The 20,741-nt window shown below is 42.7% G+C and overlaps 1 protein-coding gene across 2 annotated transcripts in view; it reads left to right on the top strand.

Moving 5' to 3' along the window:
- The window catches only part of MAP1B (microtubule-associated protein 1B), a 90,719-nt gene extending 70,463 nt beyond the window's left edge, over positions 1-20,256 (top strand). For both annotated transcript variants that reach the window (XM_005857999.2, XM_005858000.2), the window contains 3 exons: positions 5,325-11,826; positions 14,359-14,597; positions 15,830-20,256. In XM_005857999.2, the coding sequence (XP_005858061.1) occupies positions 5,325-11,826; positions 14,359-14,597; positions 15,830-15,985 (6,897 nt within the window). In that variant the 3' untranslated portion in view covers positions 15,986-20,256. The remainder of the gene's footprint in view (positions 1-5,324; positions 11,827-14,358; positions 14,598-15,829) is intronic.
- The last annotated feature ends 485 nt before the right edge of the window (positions 20,257-20,741 follow it).

Consider the following 20,741-nt stretch of genomic DNA (forward strand, 5'->3'; position numbering starts at 1 on the left):
AGACTTTGAAGAAAGGCTGCTACAGCCAAAGTGGGTTGAAAATCACTGGACAGGACCAATGGTTACCAGCCTGTTAGAGCTATGATTGCCTGTAGTTGCATTGGAAAAAGGGCTTGAGTATAGAATGACTCACTAACAAAGGGACCTTAAAGGTCCAGTTTTTTTCCTTTTATCCACTCCTTGATATCTACTTATCATTCCAGAGAAATCAGAAACACAGTTTTGGAAAAACAAAAATGACACATTTTTGGATGAGAATAGTTTGTTTTTTTTTAAAAAAGGACTTAAAAATAGAATTATCAGTGCATTTTGAGCTTCAGGTTTTGGGAGTCTTAGTCATTGGAGGTCAACTTCCAAATCAGAATTCAGTTAAAACAGTCATCTGGCTAACCTACCACTTCCTGAAATCCAAGGATGGTGAAATCACCATCTCCTGGGGACATTTTTTATTCTGTTAGAAAGTTTTTCCTTATTTGTCTCATTGTATCTTCAAGGAAGAACTGTAATCCCTATTCCACCTGACACTGTCTTAGACACTCTTCACTAGCAATGCCAATTTTTTTTCTCTCCCAGATTAATAATCATTTTCGGCTCCACCCACTGTTCTACATAAACCAAGATATTAAAGATTCCCTGTATTCCCTGGTCACTGTCCTTCAAACTTGTTTCATTGGTAGGAAGGGAAGATGGAGTGGGTATGGGGAAAATTCAGGAGTTCAGTCTTGGTCATGCTTTAGTGCCTTGGTGTTATCAGATGCCAACTTGGATATATGAGCCCAGAGCTCAGAGAACTAAGAGTTGGGCTGGATATGTTAATTTGGTAGCCAGCAGCATATGAGAAAATAGATGAAGTAATTTAGAAGGAGCAGTGTATTAGAAGAGAGGTTAAGGCCAAGAAGAAGGAGCCAGTAAGGCGACCTCTTTCAATTTGTTCGTTAGTTTGTTTATGGTCTAGTTTCTCTAAAATGCCATGACTCACAGTGGACACCATACTCCAGGGGTCATTGACCAGGTGTGTTGTGAGAGCCGATGACTATAGTTTTCAATACAGTCTTCTATTAAGTAAGACTAAAAGTAATTTTTGACTGTTACCATCCACAATTAAATATCAATGGGGAGAGGGTGCAGGCTTTGAGGAGCTCTGTAATTACATAATTTGGGAACTCCTTTTAAGAAAAAGAAAACAAAATTGTTAATATACAATTAAATGGCTTTTGGAGGCGCCCATGCCAGTAAGGGGCCTTGAAGTTTAAGCTTCTGTAGCTTTATTTAAATCCATTTGACTGTCAAATAACATCCCTGAGTCTTTTCTATGGATATTCTTGTTAAGCCACGTCTCCAAATCCTGCACTGTAGCCAGCTGGTTTATTGGACCTCACATTTATCCCTTTAGAACACCATCCTGTTACAGCTGACTTAGCCATCATCATCCTAATGTCCAGAGCTTTTGTAACTGTCTTAACTCTGCCATCCCACATTTTGCCATGCCTCTCATTTTCATGCCATCACAGATTTGATAATCATGTCTTCATTTTTATCCAGGTCAATACACAACACGACATAACTGAGCCCTGAGGCAGCCCACCATAGACCTCTTCCCAGGTTGACACTAAGCAGCACTGTATATATAGCTTCATACAAATCCACCTGATTTTGCTATCACACTGCTCAGAAATCCTGTTCAATGTCTTGCAGAGATACGCAGTCCGCTGTATTTCCTCATTAGCCAAGCAAGTAACCTAATCAAAAAAGGAAATGCAGTTAGGAGGCCATGGCTTAGAAATTCAAATCATATTTCATTAATATTATCTGCACTAAAGTAATTTATTTCCTCTATCTTCCTTCCTTTTCCAGTATGCCTGCATTTAATTAGAAAAAGAAATTGGCAAAAAGACTATCTTTGCCCTGAGCAATATTTCTTCCAGTCATGTCTCTCATCCATTTTTGTAAGAACAAGGGGAGGGTAGCAATCAGTATGCTTGAGAAGTATGAGCAGGCTCACGTCACTTCTCAAGTGTCCACTCCAGGACAGCACGTATTGAATTGATCAAGTTCAGTGCAGTTCAAGAAACATCTGTTGAATCTGATGATACGCTGGGGAAACATAGATAACTGTGATACAGAGAGATAGAAGATGTGTTTCCTCCTATTCAGGAACTTTTCGCATATTGGGCTATAATAGCTACCATTTACTTTGATGATTTCCAATCTCTTAGAACCTCAGTTTCCTAGTCTAAGACCTAGTCACAAGTTCCCTTGCCACTGCTCGCTTGTTGGATCCTCCTTATTGCTCTCATCTGATAATTGAGTGAATGTTGATTGAGTGCCACTATGGGCTGGACACTTGTAAGACCCAACCTTTGCCCTTGAGGTGCTTGGTCTCTAGAGTGTATGTTGGTGTAGAGGCCTGGGGGCTGCTCAGGGGGAAGCAGGGAGTTCATTTCCTCTGTGTAGCTCCAAGTCTGTAGTATAAGCATGTCAAACTCACGGCCTGCGGGCCGCATGCCTCGTTTATTTGGCCCGTGTTAGCCTTTGAGTTTGACACACTTGCTGTAGTAGTTGTTCCTTTTTACCTATTCCATTCATCTCTCCTTCTTGAAGGGCTCTCTCTAGCTCAGTCTCTGCAATCTTGTCTCATCCTGCCACTGCTTCTTCTGAGAGACGGGGTTTTCCCTCTCTGAAAAGAAACTTGTCCAGCAATGCTGACTTTTTTTTTCTGTTTCTCCCATAAATCATAGTTTCCCATTCATCAGCCTCTTTGCTGTTTTTCATTGCCCTCGACTTCCTCAGAATTCTCTGCAACCTTGTTTTCTTTTGGGGTCATTTCCTTCATTTTATAGGCCGTCTGGATAGAGGTGAAAAGATGGAAGGTGGGGAGGTATTCCTCGAGTCTTTTTACCTACTCTTTGAACTTGGTGATTACAGATCTTATAAAAAGAGCTAGTGATTGAATACCTCCTACACACAGCAGGATCAAACCCTTGGGCTGCCACACCCTTCAGTAAGGGTGGAATTTCAAAAATTAAAATAGACAAAAATTTAAAATTTCACTGTTAAAGAGTCAGCAGTTGAAAAAAAAAGAGTCAGCAGTTGAGTTAGCCTAGATTTCTCCTCTAAAATGTATTATAAAACATGAATAGTTTGCCTGTGCTCTGTGTGAAAATTAGGATTGAGAGACTCCTAATTGTGCTATAGTGGTGGCGATGAAGGTTTATGCTAATTATTGGACAAGAAACCATATGTAGTGTTCATGTTTGCTTTGGCCAAAAAATAATTTGAGCAACAATTACCCACGATGGTTACCTTTGACTTTTTCAGTTTTCTTAGCTTCCAAAATAGTTGATTCCTATCCTTTTTACAGGAGATGGTCAAATCAGAGGAAACAGCAAAATCAAAGATTTATTATTTTGCTATTTTGAGACCCTTCATATGAAATGTGGGACAAATAGATATAACAAAACAAAAATGGCTGTTTTACTGCAATCTTAGGTAGAAAAAATCAGATTCTATAAATTACTCTATGCACATGTACTGGTAGCCTCAAATATTGGTATCCAGAAGGTTGTATGAGGCAGAGGAAATCATTCTAAAACTAGAAGGTGAGAGTTCAGACCTGCTGGTTCAGGGATGCCTGGACCACATGGAATCTTTGCTTTGCCCTTCATAATTTACCTTCAAGGTCAAGAGCTCTTTTTGAATCTCTGGGCTGATTTATGAGCTTTGCTGTAGCCAAAAGAAGACCGGAGTTTATGGCATGATTCTCCCTTACTACTTAGTAAGCTAAGACCATGAAACATATGGCCATAATATGGAATGAGACAAAAATACATTTTCAATGAACCACAATCTCTGTTTTGGTCACAATTTGCTCTTCTGCACTCCTGTCCTATGGGAAGTATTAAACAATGTGTTAAAAAACATTTGAGCCCCCGATTTTTTTTTCTGATTAATGGTCAACTATTTCTTTTCTTAAAATAATATTTTTAAATTACTATTTGCACTCAGTATTATTCTGTATTAGTTTCAGATGTACAGCATAGTGGTTAGATAATCATATACTTTTCAAAGTGCCCCCTTCCCCCCAGTACCCACCTGGCACCATACATAGTTATTACAATATTATTGACTATATTCCCTATGCTGTACTTTATTTACATCCCTGTGACTATTTTGTAACTACGAATTTGTACTTCTTAATCCTTTCACCTTTTTGAGCCACATTTGATCTTAGCCACTCATACCCAGCTTGCCCTGAAAAGAACAGGAGTTGTGAGAGAGTAGAATGTCTCACTTTGGATTAAAACATGAGTAAATGGGGATAAATTGGGATGCTTGCTGTATAATGGCCCAGTTGCTTTCATCATCACGGCTTCAATAAAAGTATTTATATTTGTAGAGAATCTGCTGGATGAACCACTGATATATTTTTTAAAATATTTTTATTGATTTCGGAGAGGAAGGGAGAGGGGGAGAGAGATAGAAACATCAATGATGAGAGAGACTCATTGATCGGTTGCCTCCTGCATGCCCCTATTGGGGATCAAGCCTGCAAACCAGGCATGTGCCTTGATGGGGAATTGAACCCAGGACCTCTTGGTCCATGGGATGATGTTCAATCCACTGAGCCATCACAGCCAGGCAGAACCACTGATATTTTAAATAGTGTGAACTGATGCCAGGACCAATACTTTTTTGTAATAAGGAGCAATCTATAACTTCCTTGTCTCCCGAGGGGGCAGAGGGGAAGAAAGCACACCAAACTTTTTTCTTTTACACCTACAAAATTCTAAAAGTAGACAACAATAAGTGAACCAAAACTAAATTCATTCAATGTATCAATCAGGTCTTTTTGCCAAGCCCAGCAGAATAAAAGAAAATATTTTATATCAGTGGTGAAATGACTCACATAGCCTTCCCCATATTTATTCTTCAAAGAGGAAGGGAGAGGCTGCCTCCTGCACGCCCCACTGTAATATCAAAGTATTTCATAACCACTGTAGCACAGGCCCTGATCTTCCAAATGGTCACTGGTCTTAGAACTGGACCAGAGTTCTGGAGTTCTCCTGCTGCACAAGAAAGATTATGTAGAGGTGTTGTGGGAGGTGGTTGAGGCATAAGGGAGCAGTGTGTGGGGTGGTCAGGATGGAGGCTGTTCACCTACCATTGTGGAAATATTTCAGAATTGAAACAACCAGCATCCCTGAAGTCAGTCCTTGGCGCACCCAAATGATCCTATAATATCTAGTAATACATGGAGATGGTGGATCAATGATAACATTCACTTAAGCCTTTTCTTTCTTTGTTTATTATTTTTTAAATCCCAGATTGGGGAATTACTGAGTACCACCCATCCTGCCAACAAAGCTAGTTTAACCCTCTTCTGTCCTGAAGAAGGGGACTGGAAGAACTCCAACCTTGACAGACACAATCTCCAAGACTTCATCAATATTAAACTCAACTCAGCTTCTATATTGCCAGAAATGGAAGGACTTTCCGAGTTCACCGAGTATCTCTCAGAATCAGTGGAAGTCCCATCTCCCTTTGATATCCTGGAACCCCCCACATCGGGTGGCTTTCTAAAGCTCTCCAAGCCCTGTTGCTACATTTTTCCAGGAGGGAGAGGTGATTCTGCCTTGTTTGCAGTGAATGGGTTCAATATGCTCATCAATGGAGGGTCAGAAAGAAAATCCTGCTTCTGGAAGCTCATCCGACACTTGGACCGAGTAGACTCCATCCTGCTCACCCACATTGGGGACGACAATTTGCCTGGAATAAACAGCATGCTGCAGCGGAAAATCGCAGAGCTTGAGGAAGAACAGTCCCAAGGCTCCACCACCAACAGTGACTGGATGAAAAACCTCATCTCCCCTGATTTAGGAGTCGTATTTCTCAATGTCCCAGAAAATCTGAAAAACCCAGAGCCAAACATCAAGATGAAGAGAAGCATAGAAGAAGCTTGCTTCACTCTCCAGTACCTAAACAAATTGTCCATGAAACCAGAACCTCTGTTCAGAAGTGTAGGCAACACCATTGATCCTGTCATTCTTTTCCAAAAAATGGGAGTTGGTAAACTTGAGATGTATGTGCTTAACCCAGTCAAGAGCAGCAAGGAAATGCAGTATTTTCTGCAGCAGTGGACTGGCACCAACAAAGACAAGGCTGAATTTATGCTGCCTAATGGTCAAGAGATAGATATCCCAATTTCCTACTTAACCTCAGTCTCGTCTTTGATCGTATGGCATCCAGCAAACCCTGCAGAGAAAATCATCCGAGTCCTGTTTCCTGGAAACAGCACCCAATACAATATTCTGGAGGGACTGGAAAAGCTCAAACATTTAGACTTCCTGAAACAGCCACTGGCCACCCAGAAGGATCTAACTGGCCAGGTGGCTGCTCCTGCTGTGAAACAAGTAAAACTGAAACAGAGGGCTGATAGCCGAGAAAGTCTGAAGCCAGCCACAAAACCACTTGCCAGCAAATCTGTGCGAAAGGAGTCTAAAGAAGAAACTCCTGAGGTCACAAAAGCAAATCACGTGGAAAAGCCACCCAAGATTGAAAGCAAAGAAAAGGTAACAGTGAAAAAAGACAAGCCAGTAAAAACAGAGACCAAACCTCCAGTGACCGAAAAGGAGGTGCCTAGCAAAGAAGAACAGCCTCTGGTGAAAGCCGAGGTGGCTGAAAAGCAAGCCACAGATGTCAAACCCAAAGTCGCCAAGGAGAAGGTGGTGAAAAAGGAAACAAAAGTCAAGTCTGAAGAGAAGAAAGAGGAGAAGGAAAAGCCAAAGAAAGAAGTGGCTAAAAAGGAGGACAAAACACCTATCAAGAAGGAGGAAAAACCAAAAAAGGAAGAAGTGAAAAAGGAAGTCAAAAAAGAAATCAAGAAAGAAGAGAAAAAAGAACCCAAGAAAGAGGTTAAGAAGGAAACACCCCCGAAGGAAGCCAAGAAGGAAGTTAAGAAGGAAGACAAGAAAGAAATGAAAAAGGAAGAAAAGGAACCCAAAAAAGAAATTAAGAAACTTCCTAAAGATGTAAAGAAATCATCTACTCCTCTATCTGAAGCAAAGAAACCAGCTGCATTAAAACCAAAAGTACCTAAGAAGGAAGAATCTGCCAAGAAAGATTCTCTTGCTGCCGGGAAGCCAAAGGAGAAGGGGAAAATTAAAGTCATTAAGAAGGAAGGCAAGACAACAGAGGCTGCAGCGGCAGCCATTGGCACTGTGGCCACTGCAGCGGCCGTGGTGGCAGCAGCTGGAATAGCAGCCACCGGCCCTGCCAAAGAACTGGAAGCTGAGAGGTCCCTTATGTCATCCCCTGAGGATCTAACCAAGGACTTTGAAGAACTAAAGGCTGAAGAGGTCAGCGTAGCAAAAGACATCAAGCCTCAGCTGGGGCTGATTGAAGATGAAGAGAAACTGAAGGCAACTGAGCCAGTCGAAGCCTATGTCATTCAAAAAGAGACAGAAGTCAAAGGTTCTGCAGAGTCCCCTGATGAGGGAATCACCACCACCGAAGGGGAGGGTGAATGTGAGCAAACACCAGAGGAGCTGGAGCCAGTTGAGAAGCAAGGGGTGGAGGACATAGAAAAATTTGAAGATGAAGGAGCAGGTTTTGAAGAATCTTCAGAGACTGGAGACTATGAAGAGAAGGCAGAAACTGAAGAGGCTGAGGAGCCAGAAGAGGATGGTGAAGAAAATGTGTGTGTGAGCACCTCCAAGCACAGCCTCATGGAGGAGGAGGAAAGTGCCAAGGCCGAGGCAGATGCACACATCAAGGAGAAGAGGGAGTGTGTGGCCAGTGGTGATGACCGAGCAGAAGAAGACATGGATGAGGCAGTGGAGAAAGGAGAGGCTGAACAATCTGAGGAGGAGGAGGATGAGGAAGACAAAGCTGAGGATGCCAGAGAGGAAGAATATGAGCCCGAAAAAGCTGAAGCTGAAGATTATGTGATGGCTGTGGTTGACAAGGCTGCGGAGGCTAGTGGTGCTGGGGATCAGTATGGATTCCTTACCACTTCAACCAAGCAACAGGGAGCCCAGTCTCCTGCCCAGGAACCTGCATCGACAATTCAGGATGAGACTTTACCTGGAGGCTCGGAAAGTGAGGCCACTGCTTCTGATGAGGAGAATCGAGAAGACCAGCCTGAAGAATTCACTGCCACCTCTGGCTACACTCAGTCTACCATTGAGATATCCAGTGAGCCCACCCCAATGGATGAGATGTCTACTCCTCGCGACGTGATGAGTGATGAGACCAACAATGAGGAGACAGAATCCCCATCTCAAGAATTTGTAAACATCACCAAATACGAGTCCTTGCTGTATTCTCAGGAATACACCAAACCTGCTGTCACATCACTCAATGGATTATCTGAAGGGTCAAAAACAGATGCCACTGATGGGAAAGATTACAATGCTTCAGCCTCCACCATCTCACCACCTTCATCCATGGAGGAAGACAAATTTAGCAAGTCTGTTCTACGTGATGCTTACTGTGCTGAAGAGAAAGACAGGAAAGCCACGTTGGAGATCAAAGACACTCTCTCAGCAGTTTCAGATGAAAAACTTAGTCCACCCAAGAGCCCATCCCTGAGCCCGTCTCCACCATCACCCCTAGCAAAGACCCCCCTGGGTGAACGTAGTGTGAACTTTTCTCTGACACCCAATGAGATTAAAGTCTCAGCAAAGACAAAAGCAGCCCCAGTGTCTCCTGAAGTGACCCAAGAAGTAGCTGAAGAACATTGTGCTAGTCCCGAGGATAAAACCCTGGAAGTGGTGTCTCCATCTCAGTCTGTGACTGGCAGTGCTGGCCACACACCTTACTACCAATCTCCAACTGATGAGAAAACCAGTCACCTCCCCACAGAAGTCATTGAAAAATCATCAGCAGTTCCAGTGAGCTTTGAATTCAGTGAAGCCAAAGATGAGAATGAAAGGGCTTCCATAAGCCCCATGGATGAACCTGTTCCTGACTCGGAGTCTCCTATTGAAAAAGTTTTGTCTCCTTTACGGAGCCCTCCCCTAATTGGATCCGAGTCTGCATATGAAAGTTTTCTGAGTGCTAATCACAAGGCTCCTAGTAGATATACTGGAAGCCCCTTTGAAGGGAAGAATGGAAAACAAGGCTTTCCAGACCAAATAAGTCCAGTTTCTGACATGACTTCCACTGGTCTCTTCCAAGACAAACAGCAAGGGAAAAGCACAGACTTTATAGCAATAAAGGAAGACTTTGGTCAACAAAAGAAAACTGACAATGTTGAAACCATGAGCTCTCAATCAGGACTGGCTTTAGATGAAAGGAAGTTAGGAGGAGATGTTTCTCCTACACAAATAGATGTCAGTCAGTTTGGATCTTTTAAAGAAGACACTAAGATGTCCATTTCTGAAGGTACTGTTTCAGACAAGTCAGCGACTCCTGTTGATGAAGGTGTAGCGGAAGACACATACTCTCATATGGAGGGTGTGGCCTCAGTCTCCACAGCTTCCGTGGCTACGAGCTCATTTCCAGAGCCAACAACAGATGACGTGTCTCCTTCTTTGCATGCTGAGGTTGGTTCCCCCCATTCCACAGAAGTAGACGACTCCCTTTCTGTGTCTGTCGTGCAAACGCCTACCACTTTTCAGGAAACAGAAATGTCTCCATCTAAAGAAGAATGCCCAAGACCAATGTCAATTTCTCCACCAGACTTTTCCCCTAAAACAGCCAAATCTAGGACACCAGTTCAAGATCATAGGTCTGAACAATCCTCGATGTCTATTGAATTTGGTCAAGAATCTCCTGAGCACTCCCTTGCTATGGACTTTAGTCGACAGTCTCCAGATCACCCTACAATGGGTGCGAGTGTGCTTCACATCACTGAAAATGGGCCAACTGAGGTGGACTACAGTCCTTCTGACATGCAGGACTCTAGTTTATCACATAAGATAGCACCAATGGAGGAGCCATCCTACACCCAAGATAATGATCTTTCAGAGCTCATCTCAGTATCTCAGGTCGAGGCCTCCCCATCCACCTCTTCTGCACATACCCCTTCTCAGATAGCTTCTCCTCTCCAAGAAGATACTCTATCTGATGTTGTTCCTCCCAGAGACATATCCTTATATGCCTCACTCACCTCTGAAAGAGTGCGAAATCTGGAAGGAGAGACTTTGTCACCAAAATCCGATATCTCTCCACTCACCCCAAGAGAGTCCTCTCCTTTATATTCACCTAGTTTTTCAGATTCTACCTCTGCAGTCAAAGAGAACATAGCAGCTTACGACACTTCTGCTCCTCCATCAATGGAAGCAACATCGACAGAGCCCTATGGCTTCCGTGCCTCAATGCTATTTGATACGATGCAACGCCATCTAGCCTTGAATAGAGATTTGACCACATCTGGTGTGGAGAAGGACAATGGAGGGAAGACACCTGGTGACTTCAGCTATGCCTACCAGAAGCCTGAGAAAACAAGTAGTTCCCCAGATAAAGAAGGTTACCCCTACGAGTCTTATGAGAAACCCACCCGAAGCCCAGATAAGGGTGGCTATTACTATGAGAAGACAGAGAGAACCACTAAAGCCCCAAGTGACAGTGGCTATTCCTATGAGACCATTGAGAAAACCACCAAGACTCCGGAAGATGGTGGCTTTGCCTATGAAATTACTGAAAAGACCACACGGGCCCCCGAAGAGGGTGGGTACTCATATGAGATAAGTGAGAAGACAACAAGAACCCCTGAATTGAGTGGGTATAGCTACGAAAAGACTGAGAGGTCTAGTAGACTGCTGGATGACATCAGCAATGGCTATGATGACTCTGAAGATGGTGGCAACACACCTGGAGATTCCAGCTACTCTTATGAGACCACTGAGAAAATTTCCAGTTTCCCTGAGTCTGAAAGTTACACCTATGAGACATCTACAAAAACTACACGAACCCCTGATGCTTCCACATACTGTTATGAGACTTCAGAGAAAATCACTAGAACCCCCCAGGGGAATACTTATTCCTATGAGACTTCAGACCAGTGCTACACTACAGAGAAAAAGTCCCCCTCGGAGGCCCGCCAAGATGTTGACTTATGCCTTGTGTCCTCCTGTGAATACAAACATCCCAAGACAGAGCTGTCACCCTCCTTCATTAATCCCAATCCTCTCGAGTGGTTTGCCAGTGAAGAGCCAACTGAAGAATCCGAGAGGCCCCTCACCCAATCAGGGGGGGCCCCACCGCCTCCAGGAGGAAAGCCACAGGGGCGACAATGTGATGAAACCCCTCCCACCTCAGTCAGCGAGTCGGCCCCATCTCAGACTGACTCCGATGTCCCGCCAGAGACTGAAGAGTGCCCCTCCATCACAGCTGATGCAAATATTGACTCTGAAGATGAATCAGAAACCATCCCCACAGACAAAACCGTCACATACAAACACATGGACCCACCTCCAGCCCCCATGCAGGACCGCAGCCCTTCTCCACGCCACCCTGACGTGTCCATGATGGACCCAGAGGCCTTGGCCAATGAGCAGAACCTGGGGAAAGCTCTGAAGAAAGACCTGAAAGAGAAGACCAAAACCAAAAAGCCAGGTACAAAGACCAAGTCATCTTCGCCTGTCAAAAAGAGTGATGGGAAGTCCAAGCCCTCTGCAGCTTCACCCAAACCAGGGGGCTTGAAAGAATCCTCAGATAAGGTGTCCAGAGTGGCTTCTCCTAAGAAGAAGGAATCGGTGGAAAAAGCAACAAAACCCACCACCACACCTGAGGTCAAAGCTGCACGTGGGGAAGAGAAAGACAAGGAGACCAAGAATGCCGCCAACGCCTCCGCATCCAAATCAGTCAAGACTGCAACTGCAGGTAGGTGGAAGGTGCTGGCATCCACAGCTATCCCACTTTTAACTGGAGCCTTTGGCTTTCCATTTGACCTTGTACTGGGAAGACGAGAGAGCACAACTGGGTGCTCTCCCGTCCCTTTACTATCTCTTCTGCCTAAAGGTATCAATCTCAGCCCATTGTTGTCCAAAAGCTTGGGGACAGCTCAGTATATGGCCCAGAGCAGCTCATTCTGCAACACAGCAACTGCAGCTTTGTTCTAAGTCTTCAGAACCAAGGAAGTGTTTCAGGCTCTTTTGGAAGACGGTATTGGCAATGGCTTCAGCCATGCTGGCCCCAGAATGAAGCTTAGGTGACAGTGTTCCCAAAGGCCTAGGGCAGCTGTGGGCAAACTACGGCCCGCGGGCCAGCCGGCCGTTTGAAATGAATAAAACAAACAAAAAGACCGTACCCTTTTATGTAATGATGTTTACTTTGAATTTATATTAGTTCACACAAACACTCCATCCATGCTTTTGTTCCGGCCCTCTGGTCCAGTTTAAGAACCCATTGTGGCCCTCGAGTCAAAAAGTTTGCCCACCCCTGGCCTAGGGAGAACTAGAGTTCCAAGCCAACCCTGGAATGTCCACTATAGGCCCAAGATTTAGATTTAATATTTTTGATTAAAAAATTTTTAAATTATAACATTTTAAAATTAAAATTATAAAATTTTTAATTTAAAAAAATCACCAAGCTAGAGCTACATCCCCATTAAAGGCAATGCTCTGTTTTCTTATTGGCCAACAAATACCATAATTTCAGTCAGCCAGTGGGTATTCTGAACAAATTGAGAGAAGAGCATCAAAGGCTCTTCTTATACCCCCGTTACCCCACAGTCTTGCTAACTGAGACTCAGAATTCTATTTTGGATTAAATTGCACATGGCAGGAGCAATATGCCTGACTTCTGATCATTCATGTTTTGGTCTCAATTCTCAGATTTATCAAGTTCTCAGCAATACCTGGGTTTTTGATGGAACAGGTCTCAGATGGCTTCATTTTTGTTGCATGAAGATGCTTTTCCAACAGATCTCTAAAAAGACAAAATTGCACTATTAATTGATTTTTAAAACAAACCTGGGTAAACTTCTGTCAGTTCCCTCAGTTTGTGCTTCTGTATGAGTGACATTCATTGGGTGTTGATGGTAGCAATTTAGTGTACAAGGGGAAATTGTAGGCATTTAAAAAATATATATATATTTTTTTTATTTCAGAGAGGAAGGCAGAGGGAGAGAGAGATTGAAACTTTAATGATGACAGAGAATCATTGATTGGCTGCCTCCTGCACACCCTGTACTACATATCAAGCCCGCAACCCGGGCAAGTGCCCTTGACCGGAATCAACCTAGGACCCTTCACCCATTGAGCCAAACCAGCTAGGGCCAGGCATTTTTAATTATTAAAAAACCTGTACCTCACAAACTTCTGCTGTGAGTCAGAGTCTTTGGGAGGTCTACACGTGGATATTTGAGGGCTTTCAGCTCAGATCACTAAAATGAGTCAGTGTATCCAGATATCAGCTTGGCTGATTCTCACCACTCCCCCAAAACCTTAAAAATGAAACTGGGCAGTTGATGGAGTTCACTGGTGGTTTTGACTCTGGGTGACCATCTTTAAACATCCTATGGAGAAAGGAAATAGGATTAAATATATAGAATGACTTAGCAGTGGTCTCAAACCAGCTGCACATTAGAATTACCTGGGGTGCTTTTAAAAGATGGTGGTGCCCAGGCCTCCACCCCAGCCCCATTAAGTTAGACTTTGGGGTGTGGGGCCTGGACATCAGTATGAAGAATTAAGTACTAATAAGTATTAGTTGATTCTAATTATGCAGCCAGGGTGAGGAATCACTGCCTTAGAATGCTAGTTCTATTAATTTTTCACAAAGTTTAAACCTTCTGACTAGAACAAGTCAGGAAGCCAGCTCACCTAATAAGATGCCAAGAAACTCTGGGGTTAATTTGAATCTTCACTTTGCCCAGGCTTTTTTGACTTTAGACTGGGAATTCTGGCAACCAGATAGCCCTTTCACCAGTTTGGTATGTCCTGATTGGCTAGAGAAAGCCTAGTCCTTCTGAACCCTCCTCTCACTAAGTTTGGTATCCCGCCTTGTCTAGGGAGAAGTGTCTCACTTTTGAGAGTCTTGTGCTAAGGAAAGTGACCTTTCAACAGTTTATGAATGAAGTTGAGGTGCTGAGGGCCTTGGAAATCATACAAAGTTAAGATCTAAACCAGTTTCTAGGTCAAATGTTAGGGTGTAATATTCAGCTATGGGCAATATTGCTTTCAAATGAGTTCCTAACAAGGATTACTAACATTGCTTAACTGTGGTTTACCAAATGCAGATCAAAATGGTTAAATGCCAGGGCTAAAATGCCCTCTACCAGAGGGAGGGAGATGCCCAGTCTCCCTTTGCACGTCCTGTGGACCTTCTTGTGATGAGTAGGGGAGGTGTCCTGGGCCTGGGGTCTCTTTGCATTCCTGTGACCCTGGCTTTCTCTTTGTTTATTTGCCAAAGGACCAGGGACCACCAAGACAACCAAGCCCTCAGCTGTGCCTCCAGGCCCGCCTGTGTACTTGGACCTGTGCTATATTCCCAACCACAGCAATAGTAAGAATGTCGATGTCGAGTTTTTCAAGAGAGTGAGGTCGTCCTACTACGTGGTGAGTGGGAATGACCCTGCTGCCGAGGAGCCCAGCCGGGCTGTCCTGGATGCCCTGTTGGAAGGGAAGGCCCAGTGGGGCAGCAACATGCAGGTAAGAGCTCCAGGACAGTGTCTGCACAGCCCGTGGAGCTGTGCCCAGAGGCAGAGGGAAGGAGTCGTGTGTAAGGAGACATCGTTGTGATTGTAGATCCACATGCAGTGCTCACGGTTCTGTCACACGTGAAATATCCTGAGGACAGAGTGGATTTCACACAGAGAAGATAGTCTAAAATATTATTCTTGGTATAACAACCATGTCCTGGGAGGAAAGCCACTTTCCCACCCTAAGGCAGGCGTGATTCATTTACCTGCCAAATGGGCCCAAGATTACTTGTCCTTCCTGCTAATAAACCAAGAGTAAGTGTGCATGAATCACAGTGGTCATATTTCTGTGTGAGAATTGCTAAGGAATTGTCTTTACTCCCTTGTGTTTCATGAATAGACCACAGCTAGCAGTGTGGCCAAGTAGAAAAGTAGCTGTCCATGTGAAATTCTACAGGAGGGGCATTGCTAAAGACGGTCCCCAACAGGATATTCCCACCTCACCAGCATGACTGGCCACCGACCACTCTTTATTATTTTGGTTGTGATCTTCGCTTATCTAAGTTTTACTTGTCTGCAAAGTCGCCTAGTAAACTGTATTTGCATAATAGTAAATAGATTTGTTGGTTAGTTAATCATACGAAATCTAATCAAGAAGCACCAGTGGCTTCTTAATGAATTCTGGATGGAATTTTTACTATTCAAACCCACCCATCCACCCACCCATATCGATCCTCTATCACTCTTCCCCCTCCCCCACAAATTAAAGATACAAATTTTTGTTCTCAGGACAAAATGTTAGTTACACACAGTAGAAAGCTTTGAGCTGCAATAATAACCAAAGCTCCTTGCATTAAATATGCATTGTCCTTGATGCAAAATTCACCAAGTGTGTTAAAGGAAATACAGAAATTCCTTCTTAATGGAAGCACTTCTTCTTTTAACACTAAAGAATTGAGAAATTGATGATGAATATAGATGAACCAATTGACTGGTCATTAGTTGCATTTGGTTCCAGTCTTCAACTTCCCCCCAAAATCTTGATATTTTCTTGCAGCTTTATTCTGGTTCATAGAAAATGTAAGTTGAAGAAAAGTCCTTTGCATTTCTTGAGGAAAATATAAAATTTTCCTTTCTTTACCCTTCTTCTCTCTAATTAATTAATACCTTATTGTTGTTCTATTTTTTTAAATCTGATTTCCAGCTCTGCCCTCAAGCAGTTATTTTGCTCTCTCCCTGCAGGTGACCCTGATCCCGACTCATGACTCCGAGGTGATGAGGGAATGGTACCAGGAGACCCATGAGAAACAGCAAGACCTCAACATCATGGTTCTAGCAAGCAGCAGCACCGTGGTTATGCAAGATGAATCCTTCCCCGCATGCAAGATCGAACTGTAAAGACCAAGGCCAGCCACACCACAGGATTTGAACTTTGTTTCCAGAAATTCTTCAGTTTGAAACTACTTTTTCTAAAAAGTCAATTCATCTAAATAAGTCACTGAACTGTTACCTGCCAAACGCTATGCTGTGTCATGGTGGTGCAAGTCACTGGTATTTCTCAGTTTTTGCTGATTGCTAAGGGAAATAACAATATTCCCACAACAGGGTTCAAGTTACTGCAAAATGACCTACCCTAGTTCATCTCTGCTGAACATTTGGAATTCACGCACTAGCAAACTCAACTGACTTCTGCTAGGTAGAGGCATTTGTCTTAGAGAGAGAGAGAGAAAGCAAGAGAAAGAGAGAGGGAGAGAGAGAGAATGCAGGAGAGAGAGAGAATGAGAAAGAAAAAGAATGCAAGGGAAGGAGATATAATGGTAGAGAGGGCTGGTGAGATACCCAGAGAGGAAAAGGGAGAACAGGGTGGGGTAAGGAAGAGAAAATAACCAATAATTTGGTCTGCATTTTCGTAGGCAGTTTATATTCTGTAGTCTATATATGCAAAGTTTTCAACTTGTGGCAGTCTGAGTCATCAAAAAGGGTCTTAATTTTCTAAAACAAGCTGGCAGGAAGAACACAAAAAGAGCAAAACTTGTTATGAGGGCATGTGAGATTTTCATGCTTTAATTAAGCTCCTTCAGTTTGAAGGCTGCACACGACATAACGTAGTGAGTGTAGATTGGACACACTTTGAACCCCATTGGGAACTCTGACTCTTCCAACACACGAGTAGATTGGTCTAAGGCATGCTCCCAGCATCTGTGTACCCAGTTAGTCCACTCTGAGTCAATTAACCTGCATGCGGAAACAACCAACTCCACCCCAATGAACAAGCAAATACCAAAGCAGTTGGGAGTACATACAGTAGACAATTTGCCTTAGAAAGTGACTTGAATGTACAAAGATACTTGATGCACTTATTATTTTTTAATGCGAGACAGCAAGCGTATAAAACATCCGTGTAGGATTATAGCTACTCCAGTTACAGGAGCATGTGTGTGCGGGTGTGGGGGTACTAGAAGCCAATCTGATTGGTGCAACAGTTTGATGCTGAGTCATGCGTGTGGTTTACCACCTCAGTGCCCCTGTGGCCCCTCAGCCAAACACGTTGAGCCTTTAATAGCTTCTTTACTACTGCAAGTTCAGGATTGAAGTGGCTTCTATGATCAGAACTGGGAAAACTGAATCATATGGTGGAAGAGGTTTTCAGCAAGTGTACAGTATTTACCTTCCTTTGTCTTACATTGGCTTTTTTTCCCCCATTTTTTGTTAAGTTCAGTATAATTATGGGAACAAGTGTACAGAAGAATTTTTTTTTTTTTTTTTTTAGCTATGTCAGGACCTTTCATAGAAGAACTTTTAAATAAATGTTTTCATTTGCAGGAAAATGCAAAGAAAATTTTCAAGTGACAGTTTTTTTTTTTGGTTTTTTTTTTTTTAAGTGTTTTGTAAGACAAAATGAATAATGTTTTTTGAAGTTCTGGTGAGATTGAAGTCTGATATTGCAGTGATACTATTTATTAAAACACACAACTGCCAGGAAGTGATCCCTCCCACCCTGCTTCCCATAACATAAAAATCTGAGTGTGTGCTATTTGAGAGTGGGGAGAATGGCGGGGTAGGCTACTTTTCCAGGCTTCTACGTCACCCAGTGATATCCTACATTCTTCTTTCAAGATCTTCAACCATGAGGTAAAAGAGCCAAGACAAGTTCAAAGAACCCTAGCGAAAATTTGCTTTGGGATTTCTTTTCTGGAAAAAATAAATAAAAAACAATACATTGAAAACAAATGAATTCCCAACTCCTACTGTTCATCGTGTAGAGTTCAGAGATCATTCCCATCACTGAACTATGAATCTGGGAAGCCAGATCATGATTCGAACTGACGTCAGGTTTCGAGTGACAGATCCATCACCCGGTGTTCTGGTGTGGCAAACTTCTCAGTGACGACTGTGCTGTGCTCTGTCATGTGGCGTTTCCCGCAGATTCTGAGATCTACGGAGTAGTGAACAATGACCTCATTTTATTTATTTCAAAAGTAACATTTTAGTTTATTTTTGTCTGATAAGTGTATGTTTTGCACTGCTAACTACTATGAGGGTTTAAACAATGCTTCTTCAGGGTCCCTTCACTGAGGACCTATGCAGTCTACTTAATGCTGTGAATTACATTTTCAAATGTTTAATTTTTTTAAGAAAAATTAATATTCTATTTTTTTTAGGTTTCTCTAGAAATGCAGCTTTTATTTATTACTCCATCCCCCCCCCCAAGTCCTTAATAACAACACATTAAGGGTACAAAAAATTACCGCACGATGGAAAACTCATTGTGACAAAAATGAATTTAATTGAGCATAAACTCATCTGCTTCAAACTTATTTAATGAGACAACCTAAGATACCCAAGACAATTATTTAATGATTGGGGGTTGAGTTAGCCCACATAATGCATGGGAACAGGAATAGATTCCCAGTCTTCTTGCCAAATCCAGACCTCTGGTTGACTTTTCTTTGATAGAAGATGGAATTATTCTCCAATTTCTCAAACTAAATTTATTTAACCTGTACATTATTTTGCTTTTAAAATACACAAACATTTTAGAATTATAACCAATCTTCAATTATAATGATGCTATCCCACTCCTTTTTTTTTTATTTTGTTTTGGGATTTAAGGGAAACATATACAAGCTGGTCTTTGTAAAAATATACAGCTGGTCTTTTTCCTATGAAATATCAGTACCTTTCTCCATTCATTGTTCTCAGTGATGACCACAGAGCCCAAGTATACCAGGAAAACCACTATTTGCATTACAGGTTGCTCCTGTCCTTCCAGAAACCTCCTCTACCTGGGTGACTAACCTAATTTTGCTGATTCCATAAATACACAATTAGTTTAGTATGAGCCATCACAATGTACCATGTACATTCATGGTGAGAGCTAAAGATGGACACAGACTTCTAGGAGCTGTATTCATGCTGGTTACTTGATCCAATTGTGTAGATGGGATATTTGAGTGGAAGGAATTTATACTCTTTAAGTGATGGGATTCCATCGAGCTAGCACTCATGATCATGACCTTTTTGGTAGTATTCTTAAGCAAAATTCTACAGAGACTAAATGTTAGAGATGACCCTCCATTTTCAATTTTAACTAATTCTATCCCCTTTCTCAAAACCCAACCCTCGTGCATGCTTTCTCAGCCTTGTGGGACTGGATACAATGACTGACCCCCCTCCCCAAACACCATTTTCCATGGAGTTAAAAAATTTTTTTTTTCTTAACCTTACATATCATAGTGAATGGTTTCCCCAGTGTATATGAATGTTTTAAGTGTCTCCAATAGCTTATGCAGTTTAGAAGCTTTTCAATAGTCATTTAATAAGGTTAAATCATTTGCTAATTGGAAATTTTACCACCTTCCATTGTTCCTGTATTACCAAATTTCAGCTCTCGGGAGCTGTTCTATGATTCTGAATTGCTTTTCTTGCTTCTCTTAGTCACCTGTCTGTCACAGGAGGTTCTTGCTCAGTGATGACATTGTGAGTTAGATTTAATAACATTTTTTTTGCGCTTCAGATGTAGAAGAAAAGATCCTGCTTCCATTTGAAAGGAACTATAAGCTTTTATCTTCTAACCAACTGAACAACACACCAAAAGCAGCCTAAGGATGAGCATTTCTCTGAAAGCAATTAGGTTATTCACCTGGTATTAAAACGATTTGCTATTTTAAAAAATCTGTGACTTTCTTGATTTAAAAGGCAGCATCAAAAACTGCAAAGGAAGGGGAAAAATAGCTTCTCTGCACTCGTTCGGAGCTCCCAGAGCCGGACCATCGAGATGAGGCATCCAGACCATCTGCCCTTTCGGGAACACCCTGCCCAGGGCCAGGTCCGGGGCACCTGCGTGCGGAAGGCAGCCCTTCTCTTCCTGGCCCTGGAATGAGGTGGTCTTGAGCCTGGCAGAGAGGCACCTCCCCCTCCTCTCTCTTGTTCTGAATGGTGTTTGTGTCAGTCTGCAGCTGTGTATGGTATTATGTCTTATAATCCTGCATCACTTCTATCCTATCCAGTCATATCTAATGTAGAAAATTAGTTTCCAGTGGAAGTAATATGTAGTGCTTTTATGATATTTGTGTGCAATATCCCCTCTTCCATTGAGGATATTTGATGTAAAAGAAAAAAAAAAAAACACCGCAGTTCCACAATAAAATACAAAAGTGGCAAAAGTTCAGGTGTGTGCTGTCTTACGTTTTGTGTTGCTGAGTTGGCTCATCTGGAGTTGGGATTTGCCATCTATGGTCAGGGGGGAGTAGCGGGGAGCAAACCTCAGGATCCTGATACTATTTCTGTAACTGCTGCCTTGTTATCTTGTATAACCAGGACATTGGGGTCTTCGGACAGAAACTGGGAAGTGAGGGAAGGAGACAACTAACATTGCGTGAAAAGAAAAAGTAAATATACCAGTGTAGTTGGAGGCGGGTATTGGGAGGGTTTCCCCATGAACCAATTATAAACCCCAAACCGGGTGTTACTCCCAGCTCTGCCACACCTGGCTGCGTGACCTCTCACTTTATCCCTGTCGGGAGTTTCTTTTCTCACCTGTGAAGGAAAGGCTTTGACAAGATGGTCACACTGGATGGCCCTCCCAAGACTGACTTTCTGGGGTCTATAAGGCCATCTTACTCAGTAATTACATCCAACGCCTTCTCTTGGT

Source organism: Myotis brandtii, unplaced genomic scaffold (assembly GCF_000412655.1).
Source record: "Myotis brandtii unplaced genomic scaffold, ASM41265v1 scaffold115, whole genome shotgun sequence".
In the NCBI taxonomy this organism is placed as follows: domain Eukaryota; kingdom Metazoa; phylum Chordata; class Mammalia; order Chiroptera; family Vespertilionidae; genus Myotis; species Myotis brandtii.